The sequence below is a fragment of the Alternaria novae-zelandiae genome (genome assembly GCF_023758075.1).
Source record: "Alternaria novae-zelandiae strain BMP 2774 chromosome Unknown scaffold_17, whole genome shotgun sequence".
Lineage (NCBI taxonomy): Eukaryota > Fungi > Ascomycota > Dothideomycetes > Pleosporales > Pleosporaceae > Alternaria > Alternaria novae-zelandiae.
Genome location: NW_026056977.1, coordinates 726,271 through 741,166, shown reverse-complemented (window position 1 = coordinate 741,166; position 14,896 = coordinate 726,271). Strand labels below are relative to the sequence as shown.

Sequence of the window (14,896 nt, the reverse complement as noted above, 5' to 3'; positions counted from 1 at the left end):
AAAATTTGGCCCTATAGCACTTTGTCAACCTTGTTTCCCGCTTCGCATCGATAGAGAATGAGCAACACATATCCATCGGCATACTCCCTGAATTCCAAGGTTCCGACAATAGCGGACCTCGCCATGCTAGGCGACAAGCGACCTGACAGCTCACGTGCCTATAGCAGTCGCCGCCGAGCCGCGGGGTGGGGTTGGAGGGGCAAGAACGCGAACTACGGCCATCGGCGAGCTCCTGCACGCGGAGCCTCCACTGCCTATGCAACCTAGACCGCGTACGAAGATAAGGGACAAACACGTCGACGCTGATTCGTCTACCCAACTAACTCATGTAATGTAATACCTGCTCCACGCTGCCGCGACAGCTCTTGCCGCCGCGGTACACACGCTTGTCATATCTAGTTTGCTTATTCCCCACAAGCCCGACGGACAGGACCCTGAACAGCTAGAGGGTCAAGCTTGTGATACCTACTGTGACATTCTTGCCTTCCCTCTCTCTCTTTTCCCCATTCCACGCGCCTGTGTTTGTGTCTTCTACGTCTCTCTTTCTTCTTTGATTACCGATAGCACCGCGGGTGGCAAACATGGCGCCTGGTCTCATATCCCCACAACCAGCCGTGTCGAGCGATGCGACCAAGTCGCTGAACGAAGTCACAGCTGATTACGATGATACACTCCGGTTTTATCTGAATGGCACAAAGGTTGTGCTGGATAGTGCGGATCCTGAGGTTACGCTGTTGGAGTACTTGAGGGGGATTGGGTTGACGGGGACGAAGTTGGGGTGTGCGGAGGGTGGGTGTGGTGCTTGTACTGTGGTATGTTTGCTACTTTACTTTGACTCGTGGTTGTGGTGGAGGACTCTGGGTCCAAAACTAAAAGACAGTGCACTTTGGTTCTGGGACTAGCGGAGAGATCAATAAAGATATCAAGGGCGAAGACTGACGATTTACTAGGTTATATCGCAATTCAATCCCACAACGAACAAGATCTATCACGCCTCCGTAAACGCATGCCTCGCACCCCTCGTCAGCGTAGACGGCAAACACGTCATAACAGTAGAAGGAATTGGCAACGTAAAGCGGCCACATCCTGCACAGGAGAGGATAGCGAAGGGTAATGGCAGTCAATGCGGATTCTGTACACCGGGCATCGTCATGTCATTATATGCTCTCCTCCGCAACAATGTTGGACCGAGCGAGCTCGAAGTTGAGGAAGCCTTCGATGGTAACCTCTGTCGATGTACTGGATACAGGCCGATATTAGATGCGGCGCAGAGCTTCAGCGTGAAGTCGGGCTGCGCAAAGGCAAAGGCCAATGGTGGAGGCGGATGCTGTATGGATAAGGACGGTGCGAATGGCGGAGGTTGTGGCAAGAACATTGATGATGACCAACCGATCAAGCGATTCACACCACCTGGGTTCATCGAGTACAAGCCAGACACAGAGTTGATCTTTCCTCCACAGCTACGGAAACACGAGTTCAAGCCGTTGGCATTCGGTAACAAGAAGAAGAGGTGGTTCAGGCCAACGACTTTGCAACAACTACTGGAGATCAAAGACGTTTATCCCTCCGCAAAGCTTATTGGTGGCTCGACCGAAACACAAATTGAGATCAAGTTCAAGGGCATGAACTACAACGCTTCGGTCTTTGTCGGCGATATTGCGGAACTACGACAGTTCAAGCTGCATGACGATCATCTCGAAATCGGCGGAAACGTTGTTCTCACTGATCTGGAGGAGATTTGCAAAGACGCTCTCGAGCATTACGGGCCAGTCAGAGGTCAACCGTTCGCTACCATCCTCAAGCAGATACGGTATTTCGCTGGACGACAAATTAGGAATGTGGGTACACCCGCTGGTAACCTGGCAACAGCAAGTCCTATTTCCGATCTGAATCCGGTGTTTGTTGCGACGAATGCGACGCTCATAGCGAAGAGCCTTAAGGAGACGACGGAAATTCCCATGTCGACGTTCTTCAAGGGATATAGGCAGACTGCACTACCTCCGGATGCCATCATTGCGGGGTTGAAGATCCCGATCGCAAAGGAGAAGGGCGAGTACATCCGCGCGTACAAGCAGGCAAAGAGGAAAGATGACGATATTGCGATTGTGAATGCTGCTTTGAGGATATCACTGGACGATCAGCACACAGTTGAGAGCGTGGATTTGGTGTACGGTGGCATGGCACCTACGACAATCCACGCGCGGAAAGCAATGGACTTCCTCCAAGGGAAGAAATTCTCGGATCTCCCAACACTGGAGGGTGTCATGGACAAGCTCGAAGAAGACTTCGATTTGCGGTTTGGTGTCCCAGGTGGTATGGCGACATACAGGAAGTCTCTCGCGCTCGGCTTCTTCTACAAGTTCTACCATGAGATCCTGGCTGAGCTGCACGCTGAGGAAGTTGAAGTCGACACACATGCAATCGGCGAGATTGAAAGAGATATCAGCTCGGGCAAGAAGGACGACAAGGCGGCTGAGGCTTACATCCAGAATGAAGTCGGGCAGTCGAAGAACCATGTCGCGGCTATGAAGCAGTGCACTGGAGAGGCGCAGTATACGGACGACATTCCCCTGCAAAGAAACGAGTTGTATGGCTGCTTGGTACTTTCGACAAAGGCACATGCCAAGTTACTCTCCGTCGATGCCGAACCAGCTCTGGAACTTCCTGGTGTTGTCACGTACGTCGACCACAAGGATCTTGCATCCCCAGAAGCCAACTGGTGGGGTGCGCCGTCCTGCGATGAGACATTCTTTGCTCTTGACGAAGTCTTCACTGCTGGTCAGCCAATCGGTATGATCTTGGCTGACACAGCGAAACATGCAGAGCAGGCCGCACGTGCTGTCAAGATCGAGTATGAAGAGCTTCCAGCTATCTTCACGATAGAAGAGGCTATCGAGAAGGATAGCTACTTCAACCACTTCCGTCACATACAGAAGGGAGATACCGAGAAGGCGTTTGCGGAGGCCGATCACGTCTTCACTGGTGTAGCGCGTATGGGTGGTCAAGAGCACTTCTACCTTGAGACTCAAGCATGTGTCGCCGTTCCCAAGCCTGAGGATGGCGAGATGGAGATCTTCAGCAGTACGCAGAACCCAGCCGAGACACAAGCATATGTGTCCAAGGTGGTCGGTGTCGCCGCCAACAAGATTGTCACCCGTGTCAAGCGCATGGGTGGTGGTTTTGGTGGTAAGGAAACTCGTTCAGTCCAGCTCGCTGGTATCGTGGCCTGCGCAGCGAACAAGGTTCGTCGACCTGTACGCTGCATGTTGAACCGGGACGAAGATATCATGACTTCTGGACAACGGCATCCCTTCCTCGCTCGCTGGAAAGTTGCCGTCAATAAGGACGGTAAGCTGCAAGCCCTTGATGCAGACGTCTTCTGCAATGGTGGTTGGAGTCAGGATCTCTCTGGTGCCGTCGTGGAACGGTCCCTCTCCCACATCGACAACTGCTACTCGATACCCAACATCCATGTCCGCGGACGTGTCGCGAAGACAAACACCGTCTCTAACACCGCATTCCGAGGCTTCGGCGGACCACAGGGCATGTTCATCGCAGAGACCTACATGGAAGAAGTCGCCGATCACCTTAACATCCCCGTGGAGAAGCTACGAGAAATCAACTTTTACTCGCCCTCCACAAACATGATCACGCACTTCAACCAAGAAATCAAAGACTGGTACGTCCCGCTCATGTACAAGCAAGTCCAAGAAGACTCCGCCTACGCCCAACGCCGCGCAGAAATCGAGGAGTTCAACAAAACCCACAAGTGGAACAAACGCGGTCTCTCCATCATCCCCACCAAATTCGGCATCTCCTTCACCGCCCTCTTCCTCAACCAAGCCGGCGCCCTCGTCCACATCTACCACGACGGCAGCATCCTCGTCGCGCACGGCGGCACAGAAATGGGGCAGGGCCTACACACCAAGATGACGCAAATCGCCGCGGAAACCCTCGGCGTCCCCCTCGACTCCGTCTTCATCAGCGAAACCGCCACAAACACCGTCGCAAACAGTTCCTCGACCGCCGCCTCCGCCTCCTCGGACCTAAACGGCTACGCCATCCACAACGCCTGCGTGGAACTAAACGCCCGCCTCGCCCCCTTCCGCGAAAAACTGGGCAAAGACGCCACCATGAAAGACCTCGCCCACGCCGCCTACTTCTCCCGCGTCAACCTCTCCGCACAAGGGTTTTACAAAACCCCCGATATAGGCTACGTCTGGGGCGCAAACACGGGCCAGATGTTCTTCTACTTCACCCAGGGCGTTGCCGCCGCTGAAGTCGAAATCGACACCCTCACTGGTGACTGGACGACTCGTCGCGCTGATATCAAAATGGATGTTGGCCGCAGTATTAATCCGGCGATTGACTATGGCCAGATTGAAGGCGCGTTTGTGCAGGGTCAGGGCCTTTTTACGACGGAGGAGTCACTGTGGTTGAGGGGGACGGGTGGGGTCGCGACGAAGGGGCCGGGGAATTATAAGATTCCTGGGTTTAGGGATGTGCCTCAAGTTATGAACGTCACGTTGCTTAAGGATGTTAACTGGGAGAATCTGAGGACTATTCAGAGGAGTAGGGGTGTTGGTAAGTTTTTTCCCCCCCGTTTCTTTTCTTTTCTTTACCTACCGTCGTGCTTTCATACCCATGGCTGTTTACTGACTTTGTTACTACTAGGCGAACCCCCTCTCTTCATGGGCAGTGCTGTCTTCTTCGCCATTCGCGACGCGTTGAAAGCTGCGCGCACACAGTTTGGCGAGACGTCGCTTTTGTCGCTTACGTCGCCTGCGACGGTCGAGCGGATAAGGATTAGTTGTGCGGATCCGATTTTGAAGCGTGCGTGGGTTGAGCCGAAGGAAGGAGAGAAGAGCTTCTTTATTAGTATTTAGGTATACCGGTGTGTTTGGGTGGGATGCTTGGGTGAATGGTAGGCGTTGTGAGAAAGGATCAATGGGATTTCGATCTTGACATGTTGTCAATGCTGGCTATGTTGTGACGTGTGAGGACTAGACTCCGTGACATCGATTCTTGATGAGGATACATTGGAAGAACTTGAAGAACTGCACTGCCACCTCTCAAGCCAGACACCCGTGTACCCCTTGTTCAACAGCATTTCCATGTCGTACCACACACGTCGACAAGCCTCACACATGCAAGAGAAGAAGTATTGTTTGTTGAACTTGATTGAATAAACTCTCAGTATACACATCAGGGGGTATGTTATCTCCTGTCTACTCCTCATCCTCTCTCATCTCCTACACCATTCATATGCCACCCTTCTACCGACAACAGCAGCAGCTTCTTCCACCACCGCCACCGCCACCTCAAACCCTTCTCCCACATCTACGTCCTCTCCCTCTGCTAAACATTAAAAACGCCCGGATATATCAATATAAAAAGACAAGATTTCCTCATTCATCATTCCATCCCCAGTAGTCCCTTTGCCATATTTGCTCCCAAAATATCCAACAATATCAAAGAAAAGATGAAGCAGCAGAAATAGAAGCCAAGCGATGCATTACAAGACAACAATTCAGATGATCGAAAGAAGAAGAAGAAGAAGTTGGGGTGATTGGAAGCTGTAAGGCGCCGCCCAGCAACTCCACTTTGACCAAGACCCTGGAAAAGAAGATGAGGGAAGAAGACGGGAAACAGAAAGGCGGTCTTGAGAAGTCTTGATGTTGCAAGTATGCTTTGTACAGGCGATGCATGGAAGAACAGATGCCGTGATATACAGAGTTGCGCGCGCCGTTTATATGTGAGAAGGTTGGAAAAGATTCTTTGCCGACGAAGCCGCTGCTGAAAGGGGATCGTTCAATGGACAACTGGACGGGCGCAGTCGAACCGAGCGACAGGCGGCTTGTGTATCGGCGCGACGGCGGTGCGTTGAAGTAGTGGCCCCTAGTTCCAGGAAACCGGACAGTCGCACGCAGGCCAGATAACATCTTGGGTCCCCGAGTAAGGCGAAGGCGAAGGCATGTGAGATTCGAAATGTCGTAAACGCCCCCGGCTCCATGCAAATGCTAATGTGGCCTTCGAAAAGGTCGAAAAGAGGAAACGATGATCTATAATTAACGTGCTTTTTTGCGAGGGAACTCCAATCTTGAGGGGTATTCGTCGTACTGCCATGGCCACGTAAGGTAGTCGACACAAGGGAAGTGATGACAACAGAGACCGAAAGCCAGCAGTCTCTGGGAAGTTGCAGGTCACTAGGTCTCTACTTCTGCCTTGCAACCATCCATGAAGGAGTTCTTGGGCCAGTCGTACTTGCTGGATTTCCTGGTGCATGTTAGTACTATCATAACAGATGTGATGTATGGACTTACCAGTCAGTGATGTTAGGGTTCGCATAAGGCTCAGGGTGGTTCCTGATGTAGTCGGTAGTAGGGTAGCCCTCGGGATCGCAAGTCATGATCTGGTTGTCCTTTGGCTGATAGATGCGAATGTAGTCTATGCGCATCTTGGCCGGGAGGTCAACCGCCTCGATATCCTCGATGTTGATGGCTGCGAAACTGTTCGACATTCCGAAGTTGGCAATGATGGACATTGGCTCTTCCGGGATGACTCGCGTGCCAATGTTACCGTTGGCACGCGTCGCTGGTGCGGACATGGTCCAGGTCTTGTCCTCTCCGACATACCAGGTAATGAAACCTTCGTCGCCGGTCTTGTATTCGAATGAGTATGTCTGGTACTGCTTGCCGTTGTACCAGTCGTTGTTCAAGTTGGTCAAACCAGAGATAGCTTGCTGGAAGGGACCACCCTTGTAGGCGTTCATCGTGGTAATCGAGGTATCGTAGAGTTCCATGTATTCTGCCAAACATTAGTTGAATCCGATCTAACGGAAGTGAGAGAGCTTACCGTAGTCAGGCATGTACCATGTGTCGAATGGTGCTGCTTGGAAGGACTGAGACACGACACCAATGGCGTTGGACTCTCCAGGACCGAGGAAATGAACTGAACCTTCCAAAGCATCGATTTCCGGAGCACTGCGGGATTTGCCTGGACTGGGATGGTCTTGGCCCTCGCAGGTGCAAGCGGGTAGCTTCATACCAGGCAAGTAGCTGAGACCGTCGTATGAACTCTGGTTGGGTGTAATACCAATGTCGCACTTGTCGTGGTAACTGTATGGCCACAGACCCTCAGTCGAGGCGAGGTAGCCAGGGCGAGCCAAGTTGCCCATAGTCCAGAAACCGGGCCAGAAACCACTCGTGTTACCACGACCAGGCAGCGAAATGCTGGCCTCCAAATGTCCACCCTTGTAGCAGAGCTTGTTCCACGACTGGATCATACCAGAGCGGTAATCGAGGCCGTGGCTCTTCTCTTTGGTGAATTTCAGGACAAGAACGCCGTCTTCGGTGTAGGCTTGGTCCGGGTCGTACCACTGGAACATGTCAGCGCTGCAATTTGAAGATGGCTATTTCGAAACTTACCTCCAAATCCATAGTAGCACCGTACCAGATATCAACAGCTTGGAAGAATGGGTCATCTCCGTCGTAGAAGGTGCGACCGGGAGTGTTGAACTCGTCTGAGAAGACCAAGACCTGCTCCTCGCCGTTGTACGATGTTCGCGTCATGGCCTCTTTGGGCGTATCGGGGTCGATGAGGCCCTTTCGTAGGTTGTTCAGTAGCGGCTCGCTTTGCTTGCCTTCTATGCACAGAGGATTGTCTGTGCATGGGCCTCGTTCTGGTGCCGTGAGGTCCTCGACGAACGTGCTGCGATGCGTTAGTAAAGTCGAAGACCGTCGGAATCGCAAATACGTACAGAACGGGATAACCGATGAAAAGCATGAGAAGACCGAGCGCGAGAATAGCCAATCCACCCAGATTGACTATACCTCTCCGGGTGAAGACATCGCAGTCTCTCTTGTCCTTCTCATTCGGGTCGGGATTGTGCAGGTAGTCGTCCTTCTCCACGTCTTCCGGGAAGAGCAACAATCCAGCCGATGGGTGAATGTTGAACTTCTCAGAGACAGTCTGGGTGTTGAGATCTTCTTCGCTGCCAGCCCGCGACGGCGCTCTCGAGTCGTCGAAAGGCGAAGCAAAAGGCCCTCCCGTCATGTCTGAGCTCCAACTTGTCCGCCGCGAGGAAAAGCCAGAGGGCGATTGCATGGGCGATTCGTCTCGGTAGGAGCGCTGCGTGCGGATCTTCTGCGGCGGGAGCAACATCTCGGCGGACTCTGCGATGGACGCATTGCTGTATACATCGGGCGCGCCGGGCGATCGGATGCCTTGACTTGGGGCGGTGCCAGGACGGATTGGCTGGGTTAACGAGCGCGCCGAGTTGGTTCGTGCCGTGTTGGGGCGCACAGCAGGCATCGAGTTGTCGTCGGTCCTGGGCTCGTGGGAGCCCGAGTTGAGGCGGAGATGGGGCGGCCCGTCTCCCCTCGGCGATTGCGGCATCATGGCGCGAGGGAGCGTATGCGGTGAGTGTTGGCGATAATTCCTGGCTAGCTGCTATTCGGATAGCAGAGCGAAGTGAAGGTGATGAATCGGCGTAGGCGGTATGCAGGTGGAAAACGAGTGTTGCGGTAACCTATGGCACGCGGGTGGGCAAATTCCTAACAGGGGCTATGCTGCAGCTAGTGGTGTCAGGTAAAGCACGCGGGAAGCCGAATATCCTCCACTCGTGATGCGATGCTGCTCGGTATCGCTGCTGGGCGTCGAGGAGCAGGAAGGAGGGCGGCGTGAGGGAAATGGGGGAGGTCGAGGTTCAAGGGGAGGTGAATCGATGGCTCCTGGCCCAAACGGGGGCGCCCAGGATAAGGGACTTGGCAGGGCAGGCGCTGGTCAACGGCAGCAGGCGCGAATGACGGATGACGCAGGACGCACTGGGCTGGAAGGTGCAGATTAAGATGGCGATGGTAATGATGCGGGAAATAATGCAACAAAGAGAGGCACTGATATGTTGTGGGATAGTGACAGGAACACAACAAGCGACGGCGCCGTGGTCAGAGAGTGGCAAGCAGCGGTGGGTGGTGGGAGAGGTTAGGGCTTTGTTCCTGAGTCGGGCCCACACGGACTCCAGGGAGGGCGAAGATCTCGAAGCTCGACTAAGGAGCGGCCAATCGTCGCTGCCACGGCGCTTGCATGCGGCGAAGATTCAAAGGCCCGCTTACGCACACCAGCGGGAGAGCCTTGCTAAATTTACCAAGCCCGTTTCAACACTTTTCCACTGCCTCTCCTATGGTGGAGCCTGTCAAAAAGTACCCAAATTGCCATGTCATGCGTGAAGCCCGTCGTGCTGCTGTCTGTCTGTCTGCCTGTCACCCAAACTTTGACGCCTTCAACCAAGCCGTCATTCCCCTCAACACCCCTCACATGCAGCCTCTCCACGGTACACACGATTGTCTCTATAGAAACCGCCTGCATGCTGCATCGCAACCGCTAGCTCTGCATATCCCGCGCCTCAACACCGTATTCCAAGAATCCAAACGCGCATCCGCGTCTTTGCACGCGCAATCGATAGCCTAAGATCATCGTCTCTACCATTACGCGTCGGCCCATATATTATAACCGCAATCCCCCATCCTCGCAAGCGGCTTTTGCTACCGCACTTGTACCAAGGTACCATTTACAAGAACGTGCCTCGTGCTCACGACCGTTGAGAAACGTACATGTAACTTCTACTCGGGGTTTAACAGTCTCAGTGGCGACCTAGGCCTAATTAGGCCTAGTGGCTACTAGCGTGCAGAGACCCCTGCAGTACTTATTATAGCCTATTAGACTAAGTTTCTTATTCTCTACTCTACTAAACCTCTTTATAAGTAGCCTTAACAATTTTGCCTAATAATTAGCTCTAATAATTATACTACTTAGCCTAATAATTATAGCTAATTACAACATTTTTAATAATTTTCTAATCTAGCTTACCTTTACTTTATAATTATTTATACTATTCTATTTAACTTAGCTAATTACATTATTTCTAATAATTTTCTAATTTAGTCTACTTTTACTTTGTACCTTTACCTTACAATTATTTACAACGTTCTATCTAACCTAGTATACCTCTATTATATAATTTATCTACTTCTACTTTTACTCTTACTAATTATTTAAAATAATCTATAGTAATAAGTATCTTTTTTTTATAAACGTAGCTAATAATATTAAAAGCAAACCTTTCTATAACTTATAGTAAATACTTAATTATTTATACTAAAGTAGGCTAGCGCCTTAATTATCTATAATAATTTTAGCAATAGTATCTAGCTCTAAGCTTTCTAAGCCTCTATTATCTCTAGTTAATATTATTTAGAACAAAATTAGACTTAAGCGTAAGTAAGGTAGCTAACTAAAGAAAGATTAAGCTAAATTATATTAGATAATTCTTAAGAAGAAGTAAGTTAGAATATTACCTATATCTATAATTGTTACTAATAATGTAGTAGGCAGTAGAAGATGCTTAATAATTATTCTATTTCTAAGAAAGTTTAGTAGAAGAACGCCTAGTATATAAACGTTTACGCTAATTACACTATTATCTCTAATAATTACTAGTAAGATTTAGGCCTAGAATAAGTAGTAGAGACTTAATATATAGTAAGTCTTTCTACTATAATTATTTAGAACGTTCTAATATTAAAACAGGCCTAAGAAAACTAAAGGTATAGAAGGTTTACGTAGAAGAATGTAGCGTAAGAAATATTTATTACTAATAATTTAAATATTGTTTACACTAATTTAACACTTTATAGATTATCTACCTAAATACTAAACCTGCGCAGTTAGATAGAAGGCTAATTCTAGCAGTAATAAAGTAAATATTCTTAATAATTTACTATATTCTATTATTAATAACGCTTTAGATCTCTATTAGTCTTAATAATATTAATACCTTGCTCTGTAGTTGTTTATAGAAGAAGGCTATAGTTAAGAAATTTCTCTTAATTATAGGTAATAATTTTCTAAACATTCTAAATAATTTTAATATATAATTAGAAAAAGTATATTCTCTATACTCTAAATAGCAATTCTACTATAAGTTCTATCTTATTAAATATTACTAATAATATACTAATTATTCTAGATAATTCTATCTAAGCTACGCTAAGGTTTTAAAGATTTTCTCTTTAACTTTCTCTACCTTAAGTTAAAGCCTATAAACGTTAGTACTAATTATAGCTTTCTTTCTTAAACGTTACTAATAATTATAGTTACTCTCTTAAAATAGCTAGTCTTACACTTACGCTGCTGCTACTAAGAAGTATAGAACTAAAATTAGTCTTAATAATAACTTTATCTAATTTAGTGTCTATAACTAATACCCTCTAGTAAAGAGTACGTGCAATAACGTTATAAATAATTAATATAACTAATAACTATTCTCTTCTCTATAATACTCTGTTTCTACTTAATTATCTATAATAATCTTTATAATTATTAGAACTAAAGTAGCAGAAGTTTTGCCTAGTAGAGTACTAGTTAAATTCTACTAATATTTAAAACATTTACAACAATTACTATAATATATAATTATACTAGTAAAGTCTAACGTTTATAACAATTATAGTAATATATTAACTTACTAGTAAGCTCTAACGTATATAACGTTTATAGTAATATAGTAATATATTTACTACTTTAATAGTAAACGTATACAACGTTTATAGTAATATAAATTTACTATATTAAGAATATATATATATATAACCTATATAGTAATATATTTACTACCTTAATAAGAAACGTATACAACGTTTATAGTAATAAGTATTTACTACTTTAAAGATTAATATATACAATATTTATAGTAATAAATTTACTACCTTAATAGTAAACGTATACAGCGTTAATAGGTAAGCGTTTACTATATATAAAATATATAATATATTTAATATTATACTATTAAAAACGTTAATAAAGAAAAGAGTAGTATTATATTATTATTATTAGCGTTAAGCGCAAAGACATATTTAACTATATTGCTAATATAATTATTCTAGATAAGGTAATAGGTCTATATACTTATTCTACCTTATACTTAGATTATTATTTACACTAATAAGATACTTTATAATTATTATTAACGTAAACTCTATTAACTACCTACTCTATTTATATATACGTTTTAGTTACTAACATTTATTAAGTAAGAAATACTAAACACTATCTTAATAAAATAAGTAGCTAGAGTAGTAGCTACTATTAATATTAATATTAATAAGATAGTTATAGAAGTTCTTAATAAACGCTATTACTATCTTATAATACGTTAGTAACGTTGCTATTTAAATAATACTAACGTATATACTTATAATTATTTTTATATCTTATAGTTTAGAATAATTAAAAGCGTTAAATTATTAAAAAAGATAGCTAGCCTAAATCTCTAAGATTACTAGCTACTTAAGCAATAGGTCTAGAATTAAGAGATAACGTTTACGCTAATTAACGTAAAGAATAAATAGCTTAATCTCTATATACTAGACGTTAATAGAAGTAATTATATAAAGTAATAGCATAAATCTCTGTTCTAGTGTATTTTATAGAAGAGAAGAGTAAGCTTAATTATTCTCTTCTCTTTATTAATAATTTGCAGTATCTATAGCTTAATTTATAGACACTTCTTAAGCTGTAGAAGGTATTAGAATAATATTATATATACTAGGTGTATTATTAATTATTAATAATATTATGCCTAAATAATATAACTGCGCTTATTAAGTAGTAATTATTAAGAAAGAGCTTTTTTATTATAACTACCTAGAAATCTAGCCTAGGTATTATTCTATATATTTCGCAAATCTTTCTTCTTAACTGCGTAGGTACTCTTAGCTACTTTACCTACTTATACCTAAACGTTGTTAATAATACTCTCTAAGAATATTAGAGAATATACCTTTTAACGTTTAATACTCTTTATTAACGTTAATACTATTATAGAATAGAATAGATTTCTAGTATATTTTCTATTCTTTCTCTTTTTCTACTTACTTATACTGCACTTCTTTTAATACCTATAGTACTAGCTAATTATTGCTCTTATCTTTTAGGTATAAGAGAATAATTAACTACCTTATGTATTAGTATCTAGCTTATCTCTAATTACCTTAGACGTTACTAAAGTAGCTCTTAAAGCTAGAGCAGAGTCTTTATATATAGAGAACGTAATAGAATAGGCTAAAGAACGTTAATAATAATAGAACTAGCCTTTTTCTTTTATTACTAATAATATAGTGTTATATAACTTCTATATCTAGAGAGTAATAAGCTTTAGTATCTAAGAACTAGAATTGTTAAGCTTATGCTCTAAACCTAGATATTTTATCTTAACCTATTGTTTAAAACGTTTCTACTATCTTAGACTTATTATTAACGCTAATAACTATCTTATATAATTATTACTAACGTACTCTTTATAAGCTCTAATTATAGATTAAGTATAAGACTACTTTATAGTTGTCTCTAATAATTAAAGCTTCTTCTTTGTAAATACTAATTTCTACTTAACTTATTTAAGCTTGTCTTAGTGCTTAGCAGCAACGTTAATCTTATAGCTAAGATTATCTTAGTTAATAGTATTAAGATTATTGTTATTCTCTAGCTTATTATCTCTAGTGCTTTAGCTAAGAGTAATTATGTTTAACATCTCTTTAGGTAAGTTAAACATTACTATCTTCTTCTTACGTAGTAGTATTATAAAGTATAATAATAATAAGTGTAGAGTATAATAGTTATAGAGTAAAGATATCTCTATACTTATAAACGTAGTGTACGTTCTAAATACTATAAGAAGTAGAGTAGCAGAGCCTATATATATAACTAGATAAGACTTTTTTAGTGCGTCTCTAATAATTCTACCTTACTAATTATTATCTACTATAAATCTAGCCTACTTACTATTATTAATAATAAATATAATAACGTAATAAATAGCAAGACACTACCTTAACCTACTAATATTCTACTCTATTTACTCTTAATAATTATCTAATATAGTCTATAATACTTTAAAGTAGAAGGCATCTAAATAAATTTAGCACTTCTAAAAGCGTAGTACTCTTAGTGTACTAAACACCTATAATATTTCTACTACTAAAGACTAAGAGTTAGCGTTATATACGTAAGCGTTATTATTATAGACGTAGAAGTATAAAGCTAATAGATTTAGAACGTCTATATAGATAAGAAAGGTAGCTAAGAAGGTAGTAATTAAGTAGGCGTGTTAAAAATAATAATATACTTTCTAGTAAGAACGTAGCTAATAATTATAGCTAGCTCTAATACGTTAGAGATGTACTAAAGACCTAGATATCTATAAACTAAAGAATCTCTCTATCTATACGCTCTAACGTCTATAACGTACTCTACTACTACTAGCCTATAACGTTAGTAACGCAGCAGCACTAATATTACTACTATTATAATATTACTAAGTATCTATACCTTTATAAGTTAACTTATATAACTAGTCTCTTTCTACACTTATTAAGAACGTTTAGCTACTCTCTAGTATAGACACTATCTACCTCTATATCTACTAGTACTATAACGTTATATATAATATATAGTACGCTATAGCTATACTACTAATGTCTAGAGAGATAGAGAAAATAGTATATAGTTATTCTTAATAAGAGAACACACAAAGCTATATTAATAATACTATCTAACTAAGTAATATTATTATAGGCGCTTACTAGAGAGAAGAGATAAGAACTATTAACGTTAGAGGCGTTACTATAACGTTTAGTAAGAAAGATATCTAGATCTCTCTACTAATTATAAAGCTACTAATCTATAATCTTAAAGCTATATAGAATAATCTAAAGAGAGCGCTTATAATAATTAAGAGCTAGCCTCTACCTCTTTTCTTATAGCCTCTTATATATAGTAGTAGTCTTGCCTCTAAAACGTAGAATATATATAAATAGAACTACTATTAGTATAAAGTACG

The 14,896-nt window shown here is 43.2% G+C and overlaps 2 protein-coding genes across 2 annotated transcripts; one reads left to right on the top strand and one right to left on the bottom strand.

The window, feature by feature from the left end:
• Positions 1 to 581: 581 nt before the first annotated feature.
• Positions 582 to 4,886, top strand: J4E88_008060 (uncharacterized protein; the record flags this gene model as incomplete). The annotated part of the gene is made up of 3 exons (XM_049401673.1): positions 582 to 812; positions 951 to 4,584; positions 4,675 to 4,886. The coding sequence occupies 3 exons, from the start codon at positions 582 to 584 to the stop codon at positions 4,884 to 4,886; spliced, it is 4,077 nt and encodes a 1,358-aa protein (XP_049252746.1).
• A 1,320-nt stretch (positions 4,887 to 6,206) lies between these two features.
• On the bottom strand, positions 6,207 to 8,397 carry J4E88_008059 (uncharacterized protein; the record flags this gene model as incomplete). The annotated part of the gene is made up of 5 exons (XM_049401672.1): positions 6,207 to 6,276; positions 6,324 to 6,807; positions 6,856 to 7,378; positions 7,428 to 7,710; positions 7,760 to 8,397. The coding sequence occupies 5 exons, from the start codon at positions 8,395 to 8,397 to the stop codon at positions 6,207 to 6,209; spliced, it is 1,998 nt and encodes a 665-aa protein (XP_049252745.1).
• Positions 8,398 to 14,896: the final 6,499 nt, after the last annotated feature.